General features: G+C 35.8%; 1 protein-coding gene across 5 annotated transcripts in view; it reads left to right on the top strand.

Moving 5' to 3' along the window:
- Positions 1-27171, top strand: part of RIMS2 (regulating synaptic membrane exocytosis 2) — a 487588-nt gene that overhangs the window by 299452 nt on the left and 160965 nt on the right. For all 5 annotated transcript variants that reach the window (XM_010577010.1, XM_010577008.1, XM_010577012.1 and 2 more), the window contains 3 exons: positions 3698-3766; positions 17672-17828; positions 22146-22262. In XM_010577010.1, the coding sequence (XP_010575312.1) occupies positions 3698-3766; positions 17672-17828; positions 22146-22262 (343 nt within the window). The remainder of the gene's footprint in view (positions 1-3697; positions 3767-17671; positions 17829-22145; positions 22263-27171) is intronic.

The raw sequence follows: 27171 nt of genomic DNA, 5'->3' as shown, positions 1-27171 counted from the left end.
CCTTTGCAGAAGTTACATATTCCATGCAGTACTTCTTGACAATACATATTTGACATGCTTTCTTTCCTCTGTCCTTCCTGAAAACATTGAATTCCAAAGATAAAACCAAGTAATTAATTCTGACTTCTTAATTTCTTCTGACTTCTTAACCAGCGTTTAAATTTACATTTATAAGTAAATGTGAAGTATTACTTAAACATGATTATTTTTCAGTTGGTTTAAGTCTGTTAGAGTTGGCTTAAGGTAGCCTCTACTGGAGGAGAGAACAGATGTTCTGATCTGAACAAGCTTCATATCTCGTCTTACAGATAAAGTTTTTGTATTTAAGGGATGTCAGCTATTACAGGAGACTTTCCTCTTCACAGCAGCAAAGGCAATTGGAGAGAGCCCTGAAATCTGATTCTTCCCTTGATGCTACTCTTTCCCTACACTCATCCTTAGGGCAGGTCTCAATCCTGGCCCGTTCACTTTCCCCATGCCCCAGCTCTTCCCTGCAGCTTGGATGGGAGTGAAGACAGAGGTCTGTATATAAAAAGAGAAAAGCATTTCTAGATCCTGGAAGTTGATTTGGAGTTGAGGTATTAGGAGAATCTGGAAAAGGTGGATGTTGTTTGAGGGGACAGAGGGAGAGAGAGAGAGAGACCCCTGTCTTTTATACCCGCGGTCCATTGAAGCTTCTTAGTCTCTCTTCTCTGCCAGACGTATCCTGTGACTACTACAACATATAATTTTAGCTATGCAGCTGGGAAGTCTAGAGCCCATTGTGACAACAGCTGGCTATTTTAATCCTCAAAGATGCAAATCTCTTCTCCAGAATAGAGAATATGATATTCTAAAAATACATTAAAGCAGATGTACTTAGTTGTAAATATAAACATAAATAAAAAGCAGCCTCAGTTGTAATTAATTAGATTCATTCATAAGGATGAATTAGATGATGAGTAAATGACATTCATTTAAATCATAGTTGAGTCAGCCCTCTTACGTCTTTCATGATACAAAACTTTCCCAGCATCCATGTGATGAGCATCAGCAAACTGTTCGGTTGCCCTCATCTTCCCATTCCACAACCCTCTCTTTCTGATACAGCCTGAGCGATGTTATTGGCATCTCTGCACAGCAGCCACAGTCCTGCTGCCAGATCAGTACCAGGGTTGCCAGAGGCCAGAATTGCACTGCTCTGCACTCCCTTCAGGGGCTTCTGCCTTTTAGATCCCAGTCATATCCCAGCCAGACTAGTAGGGCTCTCTTGCTTAGATATTGTCCTTATTTAATGACCTGGGTTTGAATTAGTGGCTAAGGAGAATGGAGACTAATCCTTCTTGCTCACTGGCATATATATCGCCACACAAGTAGAAGGCTCTGCTGCAAATAGCAGCAGGAACAGCATCACAGATGGAATGGATGCTCTTTCTTTGGGGAGCAAGAGAGATTTTCACTGGGCCTCTGTGATACTATAAGAAAATAATCAGATTGAATATTGTCCTTGTCAGACTTAATTGCTTTTGGAAATCCTGATTCTCAGAGTCCATTAGGAGGCTGAAAACTTCTCCTTCACTCCTGCCCTCATCTTCTAGGTCTTCACAACTGCTAATTATGACTTGCTTGCTATTTCTTGTTTTAGAGAAAGACTTTACTTCTTGTTATTTCTTGAGTTCAAAGACACCTTTCCCCTTCCCCATTGTAGCATGGCTATTTCTAAACTTTTATAATAAATTGAACTAATAATTCTACCAGGTAAGAATTGCAGGGTATAGGAAACCAAAGCATGGCTTTCCTTGTACTAATTTTAATTTCCTATTTGTGAGGAAACCCCCAACCTTTACTGCAATTCAATACCAATAATTAACATTGCTCTACTGGAATTGCATAATGTAATAGCAGGCTAGATTGTGTTTTCTGAGAATTAACACATATCACACTTATACCATGTTCTAGTTGAATAATTTTTAACAGACCATTTTTTATCCCAAAGGAGATAGTCTGCAGTCTAGTTTATCAATTCATACACCCACATCTTGATTGCTGCAATCAGTTCTGACTTCTCATAAAAGGCACAGAAGAACTAGAAAACATACAAACAAATACAGCAGGAACAATCAGAAATACAGAATAGTTTGCATATGTAAAGGAAATAAACAATGATATTTCAGCTCAGAAAAAGAGATGTCTATGGGAGAATACAGAATGCTGATTCATGTTTCTCAGAATACAAAAGCTTGGAGGCCACTGTCTGAAATAACATAATAGAAATAAACCAGAGGGAAGTCTGTTTCACACAATGCGAAATTAAACTGCAGAACTTACTGACATAGCATCTTATAGAGGCCAAGTGAATACTGTGACTCAAAAAGAAATTATGTGAATGTGTGGAGAATGGGTTGATTAATGACTTACAGTAAACAGGATGGCTTAGAAGTGTCAGTTGCCAGGGCCCCTGCCTGCTGAAAGCTAAAAGTGTGCAACACAGAAAACTTTTTCCATACAGATCTTGTAAGCACACTCTTTCCACTAAAGGAGGACCTTCCACTATCCCATGGCGGGTAGACAGATGTTAGACAGTCTGACAAATGACAGCAGTCCTTATGATTTAAATAATTTCCAAAATTTCTTTAGACTGAAAAAAATTTTATTTTTGTCAAAAATCCTCTTAGCACTTTTTCTCCCAGTTTTCTGTTGGGAAAGGAGGGTAGGGATCCTTCTGTACCAGTCACTCAGAACATTAATCCTCCTTTGTCCTGGGCTTCTTTACATTTACTCCCAGTTTTTACTGGTATTTTTGTGTGTGTGTTTTTCAGAATAAATCATCCTGTGGTAGGAATAAAAAAAATCTTGCACATGATTGAAGGCTTGGTGACAATTAGATTAAAGCTTCTACCTTCTAGTTACTTATTTTTAGATGGCCAGAGAATTAGAACAGACAAACCATCTTGCTGAAGAACAGGGACTTTCACATTTAAAACAAGTAAATGAATAATTATTCACATGCCAGTGCTTAATCCTGATGTCAGCAATCAAATGCTGTTTAAAAGATGCCACAGAAGACAGAAGTAAAATTAAGCTAAACACAAACTGACACATATATTTGTCCTACGTGACCTACATTTTGGCTCTAATTGTGGATGCGGAATCTGCTTTTGCCAACTAAGCTCTAGCTGTTTTGACAGGTGTACTCTTACAGAGCATTTAATAGTTTGCTGCCTCTAAAGTGTCACAGAGAGATTTTGTTTTTCAGGACACACTATATGTGTGAAGCTGCCTGTTCTCCTGATAATGATTACTAATACCCTAAAGAATCCATTTAATATTATTGCTATTATTAATTTTCCTGGTATTCAAAGACTTTGGGGAGGCATGGTGCCTTGTATATGAAAACTTGGAAGATGAACAGTGTGATGCCAGGTTCTATATGGAATGAATACATGTAGATAAAAGGTATATTTCATAACAGCAATGTAGAGCTGTATTTCAGCATTTCATTGTATATCACATTAAACATTTAGCTGATAATAGTTGGTACACTAATACATTTGCAATAATGTAACGTTAATAATTTCCCTTATGTGCATAAATTAATGCTTCATTGTCTAGTATGAAATCCTTACATTTATTTATGTATTATTGGCTGAGGATAGTTATAACTTACAGGAAGATAAATGATACATTTCTGATTTTTTAAATTTTTTTTTTTTGGCAGGGTCCAAAAGAATCAGCGACAGTGAAGTCTCTGATTATGACTGTGATGATGGAATTGGTGTTGTTTCAGGTATTACTGTCTGAATTTACTCTTCTAGTTAAGTAGCAATCTTTTTTATTTATAATTTATTATTATGAATTTTATAATGGTTTTCTAGTGACAAGTAAGTAGAACCTAAGTGTGTATTTTTCCAACAGACATAAAATAAGTTTTATGGGTAATGCATATTTAACCACAAAAATTACCAACAGAGGGAAAAAATCAATGTGTGAATTTCCTTGTTGCTTTTATAAAAAGCAACAATTGCACAAAAGTGTTTTTCCATTAAATGTGAGGAAGTGTTTGATTTTTTTTGACAGACATTTGGGGTTGATATACCCTTTAAAACTTTATGGTGGAATAATAATACTTCCAAAGGTCTGAAACCTGAACATTTAAGGCAGGAGAGGAGATAGGTTAACAGATAATCTGTTTTACTAAGAAGCATTGGAATTAGGAGTTTAATGAGTATTTGAGATAAAAGTTGTTACGTGAAAGAGTGTTTCTCCTCCTCTTCTAAGAGAAAAGATAATACTGTAATCATAGCCGAAAACAATAAAATGAGAGAATCATATGCTTTTGCTGGCTACAACAGAGAATATATTTAGGATGCAGCCATGCCACCTTTAAACCAGTACTGATGGCTACTGGTGCCAGCAGAGAGTAGGCTGAACGGCTCAGTGTGTACTCCGTTACCCTACTGCTCTACTGAGATTTTTAACCCACTCAGAGTAGTTTGTGTTAGACAGTTTCTGGTTCCCTCAGCTCAGGTCTAGCTAAATTGTACATATACAGTGATTTGTGTACCTTACTCAGCACAGGTGGAACAGTATATGCTGCCTGGTCTATGCAGCAGCTGTAAAACAGTGATCAGCTGGTCAGTCAAAACATGTTCCTGCCACGCAGCCACCTGTCAGCATATGTGCAGCTTTTACACCGGGTATAGTGCCTGCTGCTGGCAGGCTAAGGAAGGGTATAGAGGAAACAAGAGTCAGAGGAACACAGCTGGGCCTGGGCATAGAGGAAAACAAGGAGGTAAAATAGGCCATCCTGGATATTGCAAGGTGGGCTGCAGCCAAGAATTGTTAAATCCAAACATTTAGTGAGCTACCTATTTACTTGAGTTTGCACAGTCCTGTCTTAAAAACCGTTACCAGTCTGAGCTCAGATGCATTTCTGTGTTGTCTGTGTAGTCATCCCTGTATTTCCAGATATCTCACGGTTATCTCCTAGGCTCTGCTTAGTTTTTGACCCTGCTATGTTGCTATTCCCTTGCTATAGGTCTTGTGGTTGCTGGGAAAATGGGATAACAGATTTTTTTTTATTAAACAGCATGTACATTTTATCAAGAAGCCCCTTTTTTAACTAACATAATATTATACAGACTTTGCGGTACAAACAGGGCAAGTCATATTGTTAGCATGTTTATTGGCTGTGCTTCATTGTAGGTCTCTTATTAGAATATTTAGAAAGCAGACATTTTTTAAGCACAAATTGTCCTTGTTCATGTTGGAACAATCTAACCTTGCAGATATTCCACAGTAAAACTTACTCCTTCTCACAGGAATAATTTTTATCTTTTCTGTAAAAACATTCAGATTTTTGTTAACCTCTGCTCAAAGGGTTTGCTCTACTCTAAGGTTTCAGCAATTTTACCAGAGACTGAACACTGTGGATGCAAGACCATTAAATTTTCTATCTTCCTTAAATCATTTATCTTCAAACAGTAATAGGCTCAGTTTTCAGATTATTACCTTAATTAGAAAGTTATTTAGGAAAATTTAGGGCATTTTTATATTCCCACTCCCCTATTTGCTTTACTACAGTCAGAAGACAGGAAGGATACGTAGCCAGAGTGGTGTGAAGTATTGGAACCAGAGAGGGGGTGATCCTCAGAAGTCCCTTGTTCCTACTTACTGTACTTTCGGTCTTAGGTTGGTTAGCTTTCTATATGTGGTTAGTAGTTACTAAGGCTTTCAGATTGCCTGTCCTCCCAAAGGGAAGGACTTTCGTATTCCCATTGGTCAATTAAATTAGAAATGCAGCAACCCAACTTTGGAGTTTAATAGTAAAGGGAGGAAAAAGGGGGGTTGATGCATGTATGTCTAGAGTGCCCATTATGGTGCCATTTTGAAACTGAAATCTTTCTATCGTCCTGGAAAAAAGTACCGAGTTTTGCAGAAGTTTTACCAGGTGCTTGAACATCAGCAGGATTCTTGTGAAACACCTAGATTTACAATTTTATGATTTCATAAACTCCTCTTTTGACAAATTGTAAAATTATGGTCTTTACAGTTCAGTGAATGAGTCTACTTCCCTTACCTAAGTTTTTGATGTACCTTTAGTTCCTTTAGGATCTTTTAGGTTTTGGATTTCTGCTGACAATTCTACACCTTAGTTGCATTTTAATTCAGACTGGCTCTGTGGGTGGGAAAGTTTGATGTTCTTTTGCTTTTGAAATATTTATTTATTGCCTTTCTTTTTTGTGCTGCTGTCACTATGTTAGCAAGTCTTTTGATTTATTCTTGTCTTGTCTTATCATCCACATCCTTCTCTTGTTTAAGGTTTTTCTATTCATTTGCAGACTCATCACAATCTTATATGCCTTCTTTGCACAAAGCCATTTGTCTCTCTTTGTTTTCTTTCTTTCTTACTTACCCCAGTTCTTTCATTTTGTATTTTCAGGTTTTATTTAACATGACACTTCACTTTGCTCTTTTTCCTTCTGCCATATAAATACTGTATCACATCAAGAATGTTTGCTAATATCTGTCACGTACTCTCAGTGATCCTTTCCATAAAATTAATGCTTATTCAAAATATTGGACCTGCAAACTAAACTCCAGAAACCTTTAAGAAGAGCAAGAATTCTCTTTTGGTTTCTCTTTAATTTACTTTTATTCAAAACAGTGGACTAGATGACCTTTAAAGGTGCCTTCTAACCCAAACCATTCTATGACTCTATGATTCTATGAAATCCATGGACCTTCCTTGATCTCATTATGTATTTATTTATAGTTCACTGAAAGATATATGCTGTCTGGCTTCACCATTTTCCTGATTGAAGCTGAGATTTTCTCTTTCTCCACAACACCTTTTTATATAGCTGCTCTGGTATTGGTCCCATAAGGTCAATTGACTTCGTCTTTGGATAAGCTGGTGATAGGTGGAAGTCCAGCAATGGAAGATCTTTCTTAATGTACATCTGTAAGCAAGATTGTGTTAGACTGTATTTGCTGAAATAGAGGGAACTTTATAAGCTACAGTTCCTTGCATCATCATCTATTTTCAATATATATGCAGTTGATGTTTGTCACTGCTGTGGTACTTTTGAGCCACAAAATTAATTTCCTGATGATAAAATGCTTAAAATATGTCTATTATTTCCCATACCATACTTTAATTTTTACAAAAAATTCAAGTATCTCTTAGAAAAATTATTCATAAAAGCTATCACTTCCAGTGGCTTGGATCTTATCCTGCTTAGACAAACTTAATAAACTTCAGGCTTATAAAAGAGGGTGTTGTTCCTGTCAACGGGAAAGGCTTTTAAGAAAATAATGATATACAGATTGAAAAACTTCAGTGTCTTCTTTTCTGGTTATATGTGTATTCTACGCAAGCTACTTTCAGAAAGGGTTATAACATATTATGTATTTAAACAAGTAAGCAAAAGCCATTTTTGAAAAGATTTTAAAATAGCTCTCTTTATATACAATATACATTCATTTCATCTCGGTATCAAACCCACTAGAACAGAATCTTTATTATATCTCATGTCTGCTGGATTTAATCTTAGTACAGGATAGCAGAAGGAGAGGCACTAGCAGTTCTGTTTTTGTCTTTTAGATTGCTTGTACATAGCCTTCAAATCATTTAAAGCATTCGTTTTGCTGTCCTGAACAATAAGCTTTGACCCTCATAAAGTCAGCAGCCATTCTGTGTGGGAGCACATCAGCCCCTTAGAATGCTCTTACATGCTTATTGATAAAAACAATACAGTATTTTTATATTGATTTTAGAAAAATTCCAGATCACTTTACAGAACACCTTTTAAATTATCATAATACTAAATACAATTCAATGAAAAGCAGGGTGCGGTTTTGTTTTGTTTTTTTTTCTTTCTATTGACCAAAGTTGAATGGGAATTACAGTTAATGAAGTTCAATGAATACGGACCATAATTTCTAAATAGTTTTCTTCCCAGGTACTTCCTCATAGTGTATATTGAACCTGCTGTAACCTACTAAGTACAAGTAACCTACTGAGTCTGACTTTATGAACAGAGACATGTATTGTCAAGACCTTTTAATCATAAAAAGTCTCACCTATCACTGTTGTGAGACTTAAATATTGTGTGAGATATTAATGTTTAAAATTCAGTTCTACACCAATATCTCATCTGCACTACATCACTTTATGAAACACTTGTAATCTGAGATATGTTTCAGCAGATGAATCCTGGAAGAATGTAAGGCAGTGAATTCTGCATAAACTGCATTGCAAATCTCCGTAGAGAAGAGCTTTTCCAAGTAAAAGAATGTAGTCTCCAGCCTTGAGAAGAAAAGCATTTATGGTGATAAGTTTTTCTCATTAGGCAAAAGATAGCAAGTTGTCTCAGGAGCAAATAAGATATTTATTCAGAGGATAGTTAGAGCCAAGTAGATTAAAAAAACATAGTAACAACCAGTAAAGAAGTTCTTACTGAAATTACAAAAATTATTCTGTTTTTGAAGAAGAATGAAAAGCAATTATTCATTTTTGCTTCACTTCTCAAAATACCTGAGGAGTCCTTTGTTCAAAAGAGTTATTTCACTGTCATGTTGCAGCCTTTCCTGCAGAGGAAAAAAAAAGTCCTCTCTACTTGCTGATAATGTGAACTGCATTTTTATACCTGGATTCTGTTGATGATTGCTGCTCAGAGCAGATACAGAGCACACGAATACTTTGGTTACAGCTTGAAATCAACTGCCTATTGAAATATATCTTACAGCATTAGTATGTAGAGTGGATGACTTCTACCCTTACTAAAATAAATGATGTCATTGTATATCACCAGCTAGCCCTAAATGGGAGTCTGTAGTGTCCCAAAAGCCTGGTAACTATAGACATAAACATTGACAAGCTTTTTCTTTTATTATGTGTTGATACCCATTCCCCATGTCTTTTGTGGGTTTTTCCTTGAGTAAAAAATAACTTAGAGTCTATGTGTCTCGAAAATTTCTGCCAAAATTGGAAGTGAGATTCAAGCAATGTTAAAATAGTCCTTATTGCTGATCCATTAGGTCAAGGGGTCTTTAACCATTTTCCTTGCTTTTAAACAAATGAAGTGTATATTTTTTACAACTTTATGCCTACAGTTCTTAACACAGGAATTTTTATGATCATTCTTCAAGCTTTTCCTTGTATTTTTAGTTTTGTTTTTAATTTATCAAATGCAAAGTTTAGTAATACTTTTGCTATTTTCAAAAAAAATTCTGTAGTATCATTTCCTCAGAAACATCTTTCTCTTCAAACATCCAAATTCTCTCAATTAATACCTTTTTTCCTAAAACTAGTTTTATATTTTTAAGTATAAGCTGTGTCACTCCATTTTGAAAGTAAAAATGTAATTAAATTCAAGTTTTATTTTCAGATTATCAGTAATTATCAGCAGCATTCTCTTCTTCAAGTAAAGTTAAGCAAATATGAACTCAGCATGTTAGTTCACGTTCTACCACAGTCCCAATATCTACAGAGTGACAAAGGCATCTAACAGATAGTGGAAAGCTGCAAGGCAGTTGCATTCCTATCAGAGACTTGATCAATACTTCTCACATAAGGAAAAGCCTAGTTGGGATGAGTTACAAATGTGGTGATGAGCACTTCTAAGAAGGAAATGCCCTGTGAAAGGACTGATAAATTCCAATCAACAGTGTCAAGAGGAGGCTAATTTGGGGGACTTGCTGGACAGCAGAAAATATACATGGATGAGTACTTAAGATGAAACATTATCTTTATAGTAACTGTGGTTTTTTCAAGCTTTTTGTGTCATACTGGGTGTAGGGACAGCACTGAAAACTCGTCAAGCTGTGGTTTGTTGCTCTGTGGGAATGTTCTTCATACACATTAACACTAAAAAGAATTGTCTCAAGTGTAATGGGTCCTTACATACCATTAGAGCAGTAGAACTAGAAACACCTCTTGAGGGGCTGAGTTACTATGCAGCAAGTAACCAATTGTTCCTACTGTAATGTTTCCTGGTTCCTTTCACTATATTTTCATTCTTCCCATATCTGTAGAATAATATTTTGATGCCAAAAAAATCCCCAAACCCATGCATAACATACCTTCAATTTATAGAGTATTCAAATATTAATAATTGAATTTATTTGATCAGTTACTGTCAGCACTTTTTCAGAGGACATCCAAATTCTGCATTTAGATGTTCAAATCACCATAGAAGCTGAGCACATTTGTATAAAAGAACTGAACTCTCACCAAAGTGCCCCTGTGTGAAATCTTGGTATGTTAAGCATTTCTGGCAATTTGATTATATAATTGTTTTTAATTAGTGCTTGTTCTAAACCCAACCACAGTGAGTGTTAAAAATTAAATATCTGATTAAGAGAAGGCTTAACACCTCAATCAAGTAAAGACGTTAAAGTGGAGAAAACATCACTTAACATCAGTGTCTGAAACAAACCAATTATTTTGCCTGTGATGAACGGCAATTCTAATATTGCTTTTCTAGTACAATTTTAATACAAAGAGTTTCTCTCAAGTCAATCAAGCAGCAAGACATCTAAATTAAAAGCTTCATTAGGACTTTTCAGTGGGGTTTTTTAGGTTTATTTTAGTGTTGTTGATGTGAACCTCCTATTTGGAGGTTTGTGATTTTCTGTAATTTTGTGCCTGAAAGCTGCAGGATTTTATAACAATTTATTAATATTAGTATTTACTGAACATGTACACTGCATAGCATAATATTAGCACAGTACAGCCGTACTGTGTTTAAGTCAAATGTATTAATATTCTCTCTTAAAACAGATAAAATTAAAACTTCAGCTCAGAGGAAGCTATATTTATTGTGCCTTGTAAAATCCCTCATTTGATGTGTATCATAGTTTTTAATGAAACCCTCCCATGAAAAGAAGAAGGTGGTAGCATTGCAGATATCTTTGCCATGTGCCCATCTCACAGTGTCCGCAGCTCACAGTTGTTTATTGCTGATTATCTCTATACTGATTATCAGGTTCTGTGTGCTTTGTACATTGATTTAAGATGCTTGCCATAGTTATAGAGCCTTTGATTCTATGGTAATGACTTAATATTTACAGCTGCAAGCAGATTCCAATGTTTATCCTATTTTTACTACTGCTATAAATATCTGCTTTGCTCAGTAACAGCTCCTTGGTCAAGTTGCACTTATGACCTGTTTTTACTGGGTATGATTTCTTTCCTCAAGAAAATATTTTTACTTTCTTTCTCTAACCTTATTTCCAGGACATGGAATATTTTTGAAATTGGAAGTTAAATCATACCTTTTTCAATCAAGAATGTCACTGTAATTTTTGGAATGTCACCTGTCTTGAGAGAGACGTGAATGTTTCAACTCCTGGGCAAGAAAAGCCAGTCACGTTCTAGAGAGAACTAAGTTCTCAAGTTAGGAGTACCAAAGTTAGTTACCACTTCATATCCCATGGTCAATCATCAGTAGCAACTTCAAAGTCTGTTTGGGGTTTAGAAGAACTCCAGCTTGATGGTTAAACATACTTGTTACAGTGCTGGCCATTTCTGGGGTGTAGGGATTGGTGCTAGGTGTGTTGTTACGCCTCCCATGTAAGCTTTGTGTTACTGTCATCTTCCTGAAACTTTGTAACTGAGGAGCTGGCCCATTGATCTCTGCCTCTCTTGTGACTGCAGGGTCACCACATGCTTGTCTTTCCTCTGAAGCTCATGTGTCAATGAAAGGCACAAATTTCCTATATACAGAAGTATTTTATTTGCTAAATAGTAATTGCAACAAAAGCCATTGAAATTCAATGAAAGAATAAACGAGTGAAAGATGATTGAAACAATTATTTTGGTATCAGCAGAGTCTCAATATACTTCATCTTGTGAAATTTATTCTTAAACAATTTCTTAGGTACTTTTGATATTCCTGCCATATCCCACTGTATCCAAGGTGGTTTCTTATAGTTTCTAAATTTGGGGTTGAAATCCCATACCACTTGAAGTCTCAAGGTACAGTCTAGTATGTGCCATCTTTTTCATCTAGTTTCAGCTGGAGAAAAAAAATCAGTGCATAGGTGGCATAAAGACATGGTCCAAAACTGATCAAGAAACTTGCTAAGCTCTTACCTTTTGGGTCTGAAAATTTTGTACACGATTATACTTTTTTCTCTGAACATGTTTCTCAGAACTGGCATAGTCTGAGTGACTAGTCAGCTAGTCCCTACATAAGCCTAGCAGCTTTCTTAGATTCCCAGGAAATGAAAAAACAGTTTTCACCGTATCCCTATTCAATTATTTAAAAAAATACTCTAAGATGCATTATGTCAGGAGAAAATGCAGGGCTTTGGATCCCAAGTGGATGGAAGCATCCTCCTTGCATCCTTGATTTTGGCACCTAAGTTCAAAACAAGGCATCTTCTGTGACCTGCATCTACATGGCTGTGTTAACAACATGTAGTTTTTTGGATCATTTTTCTGAAATACCTGATTTTCCTCATGCATTCATACAGTTTAAATATTTTCCTTTACAGCTTAGATTTTGTTGTGGTTGTAAAGCGTTGGAATGGTAATGACTATACTCAAGAAACCTAAGAACCTTACTGGATCTATCCCTAAACTCCTTCCTCTCCACATTAAACACATGTTAATATTTTCTGGTATCGCAACTTTATAGAATGGACATTTTTATTGAATAAAAGTATTAAATTCTACAGATGTTCACAGAAACTTGTGTTATGTGAAAACCTGATATGGTTATTTTCAGTATGAGGTAGCATTCTGTGTTGCTTTGACTCCTAGCTAGTGAAAATAAATACATAGTGTGAAATAAGGCAGAGTGCTACATTAACTCTACAAAACTGAAGGATGACTTTGAAATTAACTCATGTTGGTGGGTTGCCCTACTGAAACTGCTGCTTTTCAACGTGTGACCTGTTGGCAAAAGAGAAGTTTGTAAATAGAGTAGTTTCTGTTTTGAGTGAATTAATTATGAATTTCAAAGTTCATTTTCTGGCAACAAAGCATAGAGAGTATTAATCTGTTTCTTCAAACACAGCTTAACATGTCTAGTTCTGTTGATGCAAAATTATTAGGAGTGCTGATAGTTTCTGCCTTTTGAAATTGTTACAAGGAAGCACTACCAGTGTAAGTTACCAGAAAGCATTGCATGTCTGCTTCCAATTTAATGTAAAACATTTTTTGATCAGAATTATACTTGACAATTTAATTAGATAGTCATATATTTTGATTTATTGCAACAATAATGTGCAAGTGGTCAATACAATAACAAGTTAGAGCTTGAGGAGGGTTTCTAAAAAAATAATTAGTTTTTTTAGGTATGCAAATTTAATAAATTTAATTATTTTTATTTACTAGTTCTCACTTCTAGGAATTTTTTAGACAGAGTAGGTTTTTTGTATTTTGTTGACTGAACTCCTTGCCCTTCACTATGTTCATTCAGGTAGAATACCTTATGCTGTCGCTCATTCCCCTTGTACTTCAGTGTCTGTACATACCAATTATTGTAGAAAACTGCTTATTTGAATGCTAGATTTTCTTTTTTTAAAGGATTTTCCCATTTCTTCATATTACTGCTCTTCATTATGTTTTTCATCTCCAAATGATACAAATGCTTCCTGTGTATGCAGAATACTAAGAACCATCTCTGCATTTTTTATATCTATAGATATGGATTATTAGGGTAATAATAGAAAATATTCTGTCATGTGTACTTGTACAGTAAATCATAGGTTTTATTTCATTATATATAAGTTCATAATAACTTGCTCTTCACTTATGTGTGTGGTGGGTTGACCCCAGCTGGATGCCAGGTGCCCACCACAGCCGCTCTGTCACTCCCCTCCTCAGCTGCACAGGGGAGAGAAAATATTATGAAAGGCTCATGGGTCGAGATAAGGACAGGGAGAGATCACTCGCGAATTACCATCATGGGCAAAGCACACTCAACTCAGGGAAATTAATTTAGTTTATTACCAATCAAATCGGAGTAGGATAACGAGAAACAAAACCAAATCTTAAAAAAGCACCTTCTCCCCACCCCTCCCTTCTTCCCAGGCTTAACTTTACTCCTGATTTTCTCTACCTCCTCCCCCACAGCAGCACGGGGGGGGGAGGGGACAGGGAATGGGGTTTGGGGTCAGTTCATCACACGTTGTCTCTGCCGCTCCTTCCTCCTCAGGGGGAGGACTCCTCACTCCTCTTCTGCTCCAGTGTGGGGTCCCTCCTACGGGAGACAGTCCTCCAGGAACTTCTCCAACATGGGTCCTTCCCGTGGGCTGCAGTTCTTCACAAACTGCTCCAGCGTGGGTCCCTTCCATGGGCTGCAGTCCTTCAGGAGCACACTGCTCCAGCGTGGGTCCCCCACGGGGTCGCAAGTTCTGCCAGAAAACCTGCTCCAGTGTGGGCTCCTCTCTCCACGGGTCCACAGGTCCTGCCAGGAGCCTGCTCCAGTCTGGGCTTCTTATGGAGTCACAGCCTCTTTCAGGCACCCACCTGCTCCAGCGTGGGGTCCTCCACGGGCTTCAGGTGGATATCTGCTCCACCGTGGATGTCCATGGGCTGCAGGGGGACAGCCTGCCTCACCATGGTCTTCCCCAGGGGCTGCAGGGCAATCTCTGCTCCAGCACCTGGAGCACCTCCTCCCCCTCCTTCTTCACTGACCTGGGGGTCTGCAGGGTTGTTTCTCTCACATGTTCTCACTCATCTCCTCAGCTGCAGTTGCAGCTGTGCAGCAACTTTTTTCCCTTCTTAAATACGTTATCCCAGAGGCACTACTACTGACGCTGATGGGCTTGGCCTTGGCCAGCGGCGGGTCCGTCTTGGAGCCGGCTGGCATTGGCTCTGTCGGACATGGGGGAAGCTTCTGGCATCTTCTCACAGAAGCCACCCCTGTAGCCCCCCCACTAACAAAACCTTGCCACTCAAACCCAGTACAATGTGTTTTCAGAGCATGCCTTCCTTGAGATAACTTTTTATTTTCCCCAAATGTATCATCTTGTCTTTTAGAGATTAAAACCTTTCTGCCACTTTAAGACTATCTTTAGAAATTTGTTTATTATTGCTATTTACAATACTTTTCAATTAATATAATCAGCAAAAATAACTGATAAGCTATTTTCCAGATTTTTCAGTTTTTTAATGGAAATATAAAACATTTTTTGAATAAGCTGTTCACTGTGAAATTAGAAAAGATGTGGTTTGCATTGTAAGGATGCTGTTTGCAATTAATCACCTGTTGTCATAGTAAAAAACCAAGCCTTTCTAAATTATCCCAATTTCTGTTGGGCTTCTCTGCAGAAAATACAGATTTGTGGTATTGTTTTATTTCAGTCTATGGCATGATATCATAGCATAATAACTGCTGGTTATTTCAGTACATTTCTTACTCTTTACACAGTACCTTTTGTCTTAGTGTTAGATACCATAAATTAAAACCAGTAAAATATAAAAAATAACACTTAAGAATAGAGAAAATAACTTGTAGTATATACAAAAACAGTCTGCAGAGCTCTCACTTGGGGTCTTAACTCAGAATTGCTTATAGCTCTTTTCCTCTCTGGAGTAGCAGATAGTGGCCTACAAAGCTCCTCACAGATCACTTGTATTCCCTTGGTTGCCTGTTACCTGTAGAATTTTTCTTTTGATGACATCTTGACCAGAGTCTTCAAAGAACCTGCAAAATAATCCACTTCATTTTCCTGCCTCTCTGTGCTCTGCAGTGCATTTCATGTTCTTCCAGCTCCAGGGCAAATTAAAATATCTTATATATCTTTTTGCTGCTTTCTCTAGAAATGCTGGTTTTATCAATAAGTAATATTCTCTACGCATTATTTTTGTACTGAAGACAATATTTGTTTAGTACATAAAACTGGCAAATATCTCGTGGATGTCCTTAATTAAGAAATTTGTTACTGCTTTGTTACATTTTTTATTTTAACATTATTGAGCTTTCAGCTGTTACTTTAGCTCTTTCTTTTTTGGTTAAGGAACTGCAGAATTGCAGAGTCTATTGATTTCCAGACTGACTTGCAAAAATTTTATTTAGACATCTTCTATATTTTACTTGTTAGTGAGCAACACCCTCTTTCAAACACAGGTAAAATTTCCCCTGTCTGTCTTTTGGTGATTTCACCCAGAACTGTGTTGCTCTGGTCCTTATATACTTAATCAGTGTGTATGCTAATAAATGTACTTCATACAGAGCATAAAAGTCTGTAGTTCATTACTGACTCTCAGCTTAGACTACACTTAACATGACTTGATTGCTTTGAAGTGAGGAAAGAGTATCTGATCCTCAACACTGTTATATTAATGTAATGTAATGGTGATGTGCTATTCCCCCCCTCTATGTACACAGATACACAGACACACACAAAGCAGCTTACACCTAAACATAGGACGAAGAAGTTATTTATCAATTAAAATGATCCATATATATCCTTGTCCTAAGGCCATACAATGAATATAAATACTCAGTTGGAAGTATCGAACATTCTTGGAACCATAAAATGGACTTAATTAATGAGGTTTTGCTTAGGTGCTTACCAAACATTTTCCAGGAAGAAAACTAAGAACAATCTGAAGTAGAAGACCAGTACAAGCCAGAATATTTCCAGCGCCAGGTGGATGTCTCTAAATATTCTTTACTTGGTTACTGTCTTCAGAATAAAATGTCAGTTATATCAGTTGTCATAGCCACCAGGAGCTGTCTGAAGACCTATTTCTGCAAAACTTTACCATCAGATATTTGCAATTCTTCCATTTCTTATCATCGTATATTAATTTGATCCTCACAAAATTTGTGGAAACTTCTTGGAAATTGCTGTATAGGTGGCATCTTTTTTTCACAGAGAGCATTGTACACTGGGACAGTGAATTCAACTTTTTCTATTAGATGCAGACAGTCACTTTAACACATCCAGCTTTTAAAAAATATTTTTCTTAAAAGCCTATGTAAAATGTCCACATGGTAGCCTTTTAAGCTATTGTAACTGGGAAGGCTTTTGCTTAGACCATTTATGCCTATTATCCTAATTCAAGATTAGGTCCAGGATGTAAGCAGGTGTCTGCGTAGCTTTAGCTCGTATATTTGTGAAGAAATCATGTTTAAGTTCAGAACTGTGAGTGAAATCTGATGTAATTGAGTCATTGTTTCTTTAATTGTTTCTGAATTACAAATCTTTCTTGAACCCAAACTCTGTATTTAACCCCATAGTAGTTTCCTATCCGAAATTTTTAAACTGAATTTTGGATTAGTTTTTAATTGTGGATGTTTCTGTTTGAAGTATATTATACACAATTGTTACAATACAATTTTAATTAAAAATGCGATAATCAATTTTGTATGGCTTTCTAAGGAAAAAAGTCAGTTTTATTATTTTTATTATTAGTCCATCACACTGACCACAAATACATGGTAAATTTGGATATATTTATTATTATTAATTCCCCAGTTTGGTGCATGGCAATTTATTTCTATACTTTTAAAGTGTAACTATAGGAACTGTAGCTGTGCTTAAATTAAGCATAACAACAGGAATCAACTTTACATATGTATTTTTTATTACAAAACCCAAGAAGAATACATGATAACATTCTTGATCAAGTTCTACCTTTTATCATGCTTCTAACTACTACAAATATGGTAGGAAATTAAAAAGTACAATTTCAAATTAATTGAATATTTGCATTTCTTTTTAGATTATCGACATAATGGGAGAGATCTTCAAAGTTCAACACTATCAGTGCCAGAACAAGTTATGTCATCTAATCATTGCTCTCGATCAGGGTCCCCTCACCGTGGAGATAGTATAGGACGGACTAGATCGTGGTCTCCCAGTGTCCCTCCACCACAAAGGTAAACTGTTATTTAACTATGTAGGTATATAAATTTAAGTGGTATTGATCCTGTACAATACTGGAAAGAATCTCCAGACTTTCAAAATGGCAATCAATTAGTTAGATCTTATGAAATTATGTAAAGCCAATAATGTTTTTTCTTACATTATACTGATGTGAAAAAATTCACCTAGTTTTGTCTTATTTTTCACCAAAAATCAGTACATTCCAGTCTAAGGAAAGGAAAATATTTCTCCAGATTTTCATTTTCAAGAGCTATTTAGAAAGTGCCATGTTTTATAGCATGTGATGGTTTGACTTTTTCTTAGCATTCGTCAGTGAATGTTTTCAACCCTTTTGTCTGTGTAGAATTAAGGTTCTGGGAGAGCCATACTTCCTGCCCATAGTAGCTTGCTTTCTACTATTTTTTCCAAACTTTGAAAGCATTAAGAATAAATTGACACACATACAATTTTATACTGAAAAATATCAACTCCTGATCTTATAAGGCCTCTGATAACTATTTATCTTGTGAAACAAAGATCAGGACATTTCTTCCAAAAGCTAGCCATTTTTGGTAATGACTCCTACTTGATTGAATATACTGTTTAAGCTAGAATTAAGAATTTTCCTGCATGGATAAGCTTTCTTGAAAGGAAGCAGAAGGATAGATGTAAAGGGGAATGAAGCCTGTTTTCCAGCATTTTTGTCACTATGTATGGGTAGGTTTCCAGCTGGTGTAATTCATCTGGAATAAAAAGGGAAGTTATTTTCTTTGCCCATAATGCTCACAATTCCCATTTAATACTGAAGACCTGGTATCCAATATTTAATGTCAGGTACATGTGTCTATCCTTTTCTTCTACAGGCATTCTGATTCTCTTGTGTCCTGCTTTCCTTTCTGTTAGCTTTGGGGTTTTTTTAGCTTAAAATTCTCTTGACTTCATATTCTCTTACTCATGTAAGAGAATTTCCTCTTAAGAGAACATCCTCTTACATTTCCTCTAACAGACACAGAATAAATGATATCCTGTTGCATTAGTGAGGTATTAGGATCCCAAATTATCCCATATCATCACAGACAGCTAACAGGCAGAAACTGTAAGTTTCTACTTGAAATCTAAAACCATATGTAAAAGCAGCCTGACTTTAAGTGAGACATAAACAGTAGATACAGAGGGGCCTATTCTGATTTCTACTATACTGATTTCAGTCTAAGTAATTGCCTATGCTAAATCTCCTGGGTTTTTTTTGTCTTGGATATAGACATAAATGTGAGCAAAATCTCTTTGTGTGTGTGTGTGTGTGTGTGTGTGTGTGTTTTTGTGTGTGCCTGCATGCTGTGTGCATTTTGGGCAGAACTTTTACCTGAGCTAGTAATTAACACTTGTCTAACACCATTGAAAAACCTTTTCATTTTCTTGTAGTTTTGCATTTTTTACATGTATGAAATGTTTCTTGCTTCCTGACTTTCCTAAAGCTAAATTTTTAAATACAATTTTGAACTTACAGAGAAAAATGTTTCAGCTATTTCCTACAATGTCACAATCAAATGCGTTATTTATGTACCATTTCCCTGCCCACTCACCAAATCGTTTCTTTGAGGACTTGTCGAGCCCAGAGAATTGGGTTGCCAGAAATTGAGAGTTTGTAGAAAAGAAGCGTAATCTTTGGGTTACAGAAATGTCTTTTTTAATTCTAAGAAAAATCCAGGTGTACTCAGCAAAGCTATAAGCATTATTAATCACACTTGCACCATGTTTAGTTGAGTTCGTTATACGTGTGCTCCTACAGACATGTTCTAACTGCTGTAAGCATGTTGCACTCCCAGAGATCTCCCAAGTACTAATTGATGCCTCTGCAGGCAGGAGCTCTTGGGCCATAAAAGTGCAAGTTGCTGTTATATCTTAGAAGCCATTTCGCAGTCCTCAGTCCTTCTGCTGGATTTCGTTAATAAACTCCACCAAAGCCACATTGCATAGTAGCTGACAAGAAATTGTTACTGCTTTTCTAATGTTTTCAGCTAATACATTTAATGGACTCTGTAGATCAGAATAGAGTTTAGACTGTGGCAGGCACTGAACAACATCATGTTTAGCTTTTTCTAAGACTGTGCATTTGAAAAAGCAAGATGAAGGTGACTATAGAAAGTGGCTAGGCTGAAATGGTGTGGTAAATCTGGTAGGATGCTCATTATTCTCTACCATCACCACCTGCAATTACACCTTTTCACTGGCTTACCTGTTATCTGGTTGCTCCATACACATTCTGTCAACTGCATGAAAGTTCCAAAAGAGTGAAGACATATGTTATGAAAGCAACTTTTCTTATAGAATAAGTTTCACTGGAGAAAATATGTCATTTTCTGTTAAATAGTAAACCTGGCTGACAAAGGCATCCTTAGCAGAGTGAAAGAGAACTGAATTAGTAGTAACACTTTGAAGTAGAAGAAATACAGTTGTGTAGGATGTTAAAAAGCAGCATGAAGTCAGAATCTGATATAATACAGAAATTCAAAGAAATTATTTATTTAGAACAATAAGCCAATAACACAATCTTATTGAAACTGTTTTAGGCAGACAGAATGGGACTGAGTTTTCAGGACTAAGGCTTATAATCAGAGTTTAGGCAGGAGTTTTGACTGTGTGAGCAGACAGCAAAGGTCAGATCTTTGGGAAGTTTTGCAGAGAAATTACAGCCTGAGAAAGCTTAAATATTTAAGTCAAAAGAAGAGATAAGTAAAACAAGACAATAATACTATAGACAGAAAAAAAACCAAGAATTTTTTTTTTTTTTAAACCTGAATGAAAAGAGAGACCCTGAGGAAAAGAGTCAGACAGAAGCTCGAATTCAGAAAGGAGGAATGAGAATTGGTTGTTGGGAAGAGTAAAAAAGTTAAGAACAGCAGAGGAGCCCTGTCAATGTCTGTTTTGGAGTACAAATATACATGAAAGAGTCCAATGACAGGGTAAAGGCTAGACTGGATTTTCTTTCATTTGGGTATAAATAAGGGGGTTAAAATACATCCAGAGAAGTTGCAGGGAAGAGTTGTAGAGTAGAAGGTAGAATTGTACGCACTTTTAATATGGCAAATATAAAGTTTACTAGCCAGAGTAAACTTTGTATTTGGCTTCACGAAAGCCAGAGTGGAGAAATGCTTTATGAGAAATGAAGTAGAACTGACGGTAAAACTTTATGTGTAGTGCAACATCTTCATAGCACTTATATGCAGAAATAAACAACAGCATGGCAACAGCAACGAAGAATACACATACAGGTTAATACTAATCAGGGACTGGCAAATGACAAAGGATAAGGATGACAGGTACCAAAAGGGCAAAGTGACAAGGAAGGACACAGGAACTGAATGGTATAAAAGAGAAAGAAAGGGGGGGGGGGGGGAAGAAGGCACAAATGAGGGAAAACTGCAGGAAAAGTCAGGAGGCAGAAGAATTTATTGGTCTAAAATTTGAATTTGCATGGAGGGAAGCATGCAAACTGTTTTTTTTCAAATTTATACAAAACAATTATGTTTTAATTATCCAATAATTATTACAGTTAGCTGTTGTCTTTCTATCCTCCTATTCTTATGGATATGTTTTACAGAGCAGAAAAAGTGAAGTTAGTGTGTATCAGTAGGTATTAATAGTTAAACTGAGTAAAGCAATCAATGGGCAAAGCTTTGGTCTCAAATAATACAAAACTGTAAAGGTGATTGGTGCTCTTTAATGAAGCCTGCACTATGTGTACCAGTTACACCTAATTAAACAGTTCTGTCTTTTTCCGATTCTATGCCAGTGAGATTACAGAATAAAGTTTCCAGTGCAAAATAAGCACCTGTTGTTTAATTCAGATGACAATGTTTTCAGCAGGCTGCACTCTGCCATAACGGCCAGAAGTCCTCCTTGTGTCTTACTACAGCTTACATCTTTATAGTATAGCCAAACTCAAGAGCTCACGGAAAATTCTTTGCACAGTGTATGTTTCAGCTAGAAAGGAAATTTTCCTTGAATGTACTAGTCTGGAAGGACTAAGGAAATTTTGTCTAAAATTAACTTTTTTAATTAAAAAAAAAAAAAATCCTCTCATTTCCAGAACAAACATTGAAACAGAAGAAAAAATCCCTATCCCTAGCATGGACTTAACACCTTTTTCTGTAGGAGAAAATTTTTTTACCATGAGATTTAAAATTATTTGAGAGTAAAAGTATACAAAAGACAGGTCAGCCAACACAACTGATTACCACCGTGTTTGCTAATAACTGTCTGTACAAACCAGTGAGGGGATGTGGTCCAGGCACACCCAGAACTCAGAATCTGATGTCTTTTATCCTTAGTCGGAATGTGGATCAGGGACCACGAGGGACTCGATCTACTCCTGCGCATTACAATACCCTGAATCGAATGGATAGACACCGTGTTATAGATGACCACTACTCCCCGGACAGAGAGAGGTAAATATCTGACTGGAATTAGAAACAGCTGTAGCCTATACTCATCAAGGTGAATTACTTCAGCATGGTGGCTCACTGAAGTAAATAGCAAAATTACTTACCTAATCCCACAGATGAGCATTTCCCTACTCATTTAACCACTGGTTACATGATATACATTAAAAAATATACAGTTCACACAAGGTTGGCAAAACTGTCAAGTTAGTGTATCTTTGCCAAAAGGGAATCAGAACAATCTGTGAGAAATTGTACTATATAAAAGACAAATAGCTTAGTTGTCCTTTTTTATAAAAATATTTTTGTGTACTATATTAATAAATTCTTTAAGTGCTGAGTATCTTTAAAAAACTCTAGCGGTAGATTTGGTCGGTTTTGCTGCTGAATAAAGAGGCATAAAAATGGAAAATTTCAGCTCATTATTAATGTAATGCTCCCATTGGATACAGTGCAATTCACGGATATAACAAAAGTATATTCTAGCACTGTGTTTGTCTTTCCTAAACTTTATGACCCATTTTTGTGGGGGAAATAAAAAAAAGGTTATGGCAATGTGTGTTAGAATGGAATTGGGGTCTTTGTGTTTAGAGGCACATCTTCCCATGACTAATGTTTTGCCTAATGGAACTTCTTAAAGAGTGAGCAGAGCTATAGCAACCTCTATGAATTTTAATGATGTAAGAAAGAATTGCACGCAATAGTTGGCTAATGTAGTTAATTTTGCTGAATAAATTGTGGTAGTGCCTTTCCGACATTAAAAAAATATATTGATAAGACCTTTCCCACCTCATTGTCTTCAGGTCAGAAAATCAAAAGGAAAAGCATTTTTTACCTTTAATTTTGAACATCTTCCAGCTTCGTATACACCAAATTGAAAACCTGCACATTATAATCAGAGAGGCATAATTGTTAGATGTTGTCCCATTTCATAATTTTATATAGCAAAAAGTAATACAGATATATTTTGTAATCTTATGGAGTGCTATTTGACTAGTGTTTGAAGTTAATACTTTTACAGGTGATTATTACAGGTTATTCCTCAGGTGGCATCAAAGCACATAATTGGTGTTGCTAACTGTAATACAAAGAATTCGAGAAATCAGTGGCTTTTTGTTAGCAATATTGAACAGAAAAGGTGAATATGTCTTAAAAGAACACTAATGTGATGGTCAATGATTGTAAGGAATGTAAGACAAAATTTTGCAGAAAAAAGAATTACAATTTTTTGTTCCTAATTAGGTAAGTTAGAAAAAAGAGTACAAAAAAAAAAAGTGCATATCTATTCAAGTGATTTGTAATTGAATTTGACCAAAAAAAGTCAAAAGGGCAAAAAAATTAAGATAGTGAAAAGCAATCAAGTATTTATCATCCAGAATGTTAACTGTATTCATCTGTATTCATTACAAGTATAATAGATAATAGGTTAACTCTTTTTTGCATTAAACTATTTGATATTTCTTTTTAAGTTATAGAAAAGAAGAATGCTATTTAGTTGGCTCATGAGGCTATCTTATTTTCATACAGAAGGCAGTAACTTAAGGATTCTGAGCTGTTTCCTTAAAAGAACAGAATGCTTTTGGGATAATATTATGTTGATTTTTTAGACCAGTCATCCTTGAAATAGGATCTAATCTTGTCCTTAGAGCCTATATATACCTTATAGAATGCTCCTGGGTTTGTTCACTGTGCAAGTTTACTTGCTGCCTCCCAGATAAATGAATAGCAGTGAAAGGTGGCTTGAAATACAGAACCACAATCTTTCCTCATCACTTCAATCAATTAATCCGTACTGGACTGGCTTAGTTTAGAGATAGAGAATTGGTTTTTTCAGACTATGTCAGAAAAAAAAAGTCAGAAAGTTGTTGGTGATGCGATTATTGAATTTTCACACAACCATTCTAGATGAATAGGTATTTGATTGTTAGGTGTGCTCTGAATCTCTGAACACAGGTTTATGTCACCTGTATTTTCCAAAACACACAAGTTCTGTTGTTTGTACATGGTGAGTGGTTGCCTGTGTAATCAGATTGTTGACTAGTTATGCCTCTTTTGCAACATACAGTCTCTGGAAGCATATTGGTTTTAGGCAACACTTAAGAGAATAGAAAAAGACTATTCCCAAACATTTATCATGTTTTATATTCATTGTTAGTTTGACAGTGGTCTTATGAATGGAGAGATTATTAGACTTCAAATTTTGTTAGTGAGTATTTGTTATACTCTCTGTGTTACATAATAAAAAACAATGGTGTGTACACAAGCCCCTAAAGTAACTCTTTCATTGTATTGATTCTGAAAACTGCTGGAACTGCAGGCAGTTTGGAGAAGTGGAAAAACTGAACCTTTGTATAGGTTTATAATCTTTCTACTTGTCATCCTTTTTTTTGTTCCACACTTACCTCTGGAAAAAAAAAAATCACACTTTGCTTTCCCACAGCTCTGATGGTTTGTTGTTTCCATGGTCCATTTATCCCATGGAGCTACTTGCAAAAAAGGGACTTTTTCAAAGTACGTTCTTGTAGACGTGCTCAGCTGCTAAGTCAAAATATGACTGAGAACATAAGGAAGACAATTCTTTCCTTCTTTTTCTAGGTAACTCAGTGTAAAGTTCTCTAAGATATATGGCATTAAGGAGTTAGATGAAACCACATACAAAAATGTCTAATGACCTCAAGTCTAATGGCAATTTAAACATTCCTTCAAAACTGAATGTATAGTTAGAAATGAAAATCAAATTATTTTTAAAAAGCTGAAAGACATGATTTTTTAAATTTAATTTGAGATAGCTTTAATTTCAAACACCAAGCCCTTAAATCTGCCAAATGTTGCTATCAAATCATATAGTGATTTTTGTTCACCGGGTAAAGTTACAGTTAAAATTCGTATCTGTTGCTGTATTATCAAAGATATCAGAATTGTACTGTGTATACTGGTAACAAAGTGGAAAATCAAGTTAATTTGTTAACTACACATTTAATATAGATGTACTAGTACATTTTTGTCAAAAAGCAAGGAGGTTTTTTTGCAAGTACCCACACTCTTTTATGAAATAGCCTAAATTTGTAATGGAAAGAAATATGAGTGCTTATGACCTAATGCAGCCCCAAGTTCCATGAGATCTTTTATCTGTAATGGGATAACCTTGTAAACCTCAGTTTGACATGTTCTAATAAACTCCCTAAAGCTGACTTTTACCCCACTTCAGAAACTGAAACTAATCCAACTACAGAGAAAATGTTGGAAACAGCCAGATTTGACCTCAGAGTTTTATATTTAAGCTATCAATATAATTAGGTGAATTAAAGGAACAATGTGAGAAACTCAGCATAGTTCCAAAAATAAGACATCAGCTAGAACTATATCCGTGTATTACTTTCTGAAAGATATATCAGCAGTTAACAACAAACACCAAGACAGTGTAAGGAAATTGTACTCAGGCCCACAGCTCTAACCAGCTTAGATACTATTTGGCAACTAACTATAGTCTTTATCCTAGAGGTGCTCTCCCTGAGGCATGAAATTACTAATGCTGAATTTAGTGTAGATATAGTAGGCCAGGGGATTCAGAGAATGCCTAACTCAAATAGTCTTGCAGTTGGAATGTATGAGAAAACTCCTAAAGTATAAATATTTTTCTACTAGGCACTTAGGAGAAAACAGGAGAGAAAAAAATTTTGACTCAGCTATCCCTTCATCAGGACTATTGCAGTTTCCATTTTAAAGAACAAAAGATATTATCTGCTCTGTTAAAGTAACGGGGTAGTCACAGCCATGATTATTTAAAGAAGTATTCTCCATTATCTTTAAATCACTTCAGAGAAGGTATTTTGGTATGCTGGGACTAGCATGACTATCACACCACTATTAGTGAGGTGATTTCATTAGCACATTTAAATACAGACTTTCTGTTGAACACTTTGTTTGTTTCGTGACGTTGAAAGTTTTTTTTTAAACGTGCCTTAAAGTAAATGCCAAAATACCTGCCAAAAATTCTGGTTACTGTAATCAAACCAGTGAAGACCAAAATAATTCACTATCATGAGTCTGCTGCATGTTAGATAAGATGCTATTTAATTAGCTGCTTCTGTTATTTAACACAAAATTAAATGTGGCCAAGAGCAATATAAATTCTAGATTTCCAAAAGTCATTTTATACTGGCAGTTGCTTTATCTATAAGTAGCAGGCTCCTAATCCAGCATTGTTAATAGCTAGGTGCCAGATTAGGTCAAACTAGGAAAAGAGTTTTTTGAGACATGACACCATTGTAAAATCAGAAAGCTTAACAGATAATTCTGTTTTCACATTCTTTATAAATACACAGCTGAATAATATGTAATTAAGTTGTCATTTATTATTTAGTTAATATTTTACAGTACAATTGTTTAAGTGTGTATTACAGATACAAAGATATTGTAGAGTATAAAGGATGCCTGATGCTTTATGTGGAAAATCTGGGATATTTTCAATTTTTCGTTGTGTGTCATATGGGTACATACCCATATGTGGGTATGCAATGTCATTGTTTCTTTGCTTCTTCAAATACCCAGTAAAGTAAAAGAAATGCATTGCTGAAAATTTGCTTATAGCTATGTCATAAAATGTGTGCATCAACTAAAATCTCAATAATTGCAGCATTTCTTTAAGTTCTTTTTCTCTTTTCAAAATTTTACCATGTGCATTAATAGCATATTGCACTTCCTAATTTTTTTTTTTATATCTACGCCTACAATTGCAAGTAAAAAACATACTAGAGATTGTACCAGTAGGAACTCCTACTGGTACAATAGTAAGATAAGTAAGATTATCCTACACTTTCCATTAACAGATTCTGTTTGCAGTTACTTATAATGTTGCTAAATACAATTTCCTCTCCCAGGGCTCTTACTCATGAGCCCTAATGGATTTAACTGC

This window comes from Haliaeetus leucocephalus, unplaced genomic scaffold, assembly GCF_000737465.1.
Source record: "Haliaeetus leucocephalus isolate CR32 unplaced genomic scaffold, Haliaeetus_leucocephalus-4.0 Scaffold555, whole genome shotgun sequence".
Classification (NCBI taxonomy): domain Eukaryota; kingdom Metazoa; phylum Chordata; class Aves; order Accipitriformes; family Accipitridae; genus Haliaeetus; species Haliaeetus leucocephalus.
This window is presented reverse-complemented; position numbering and strand designations above follow the sequence as displayed.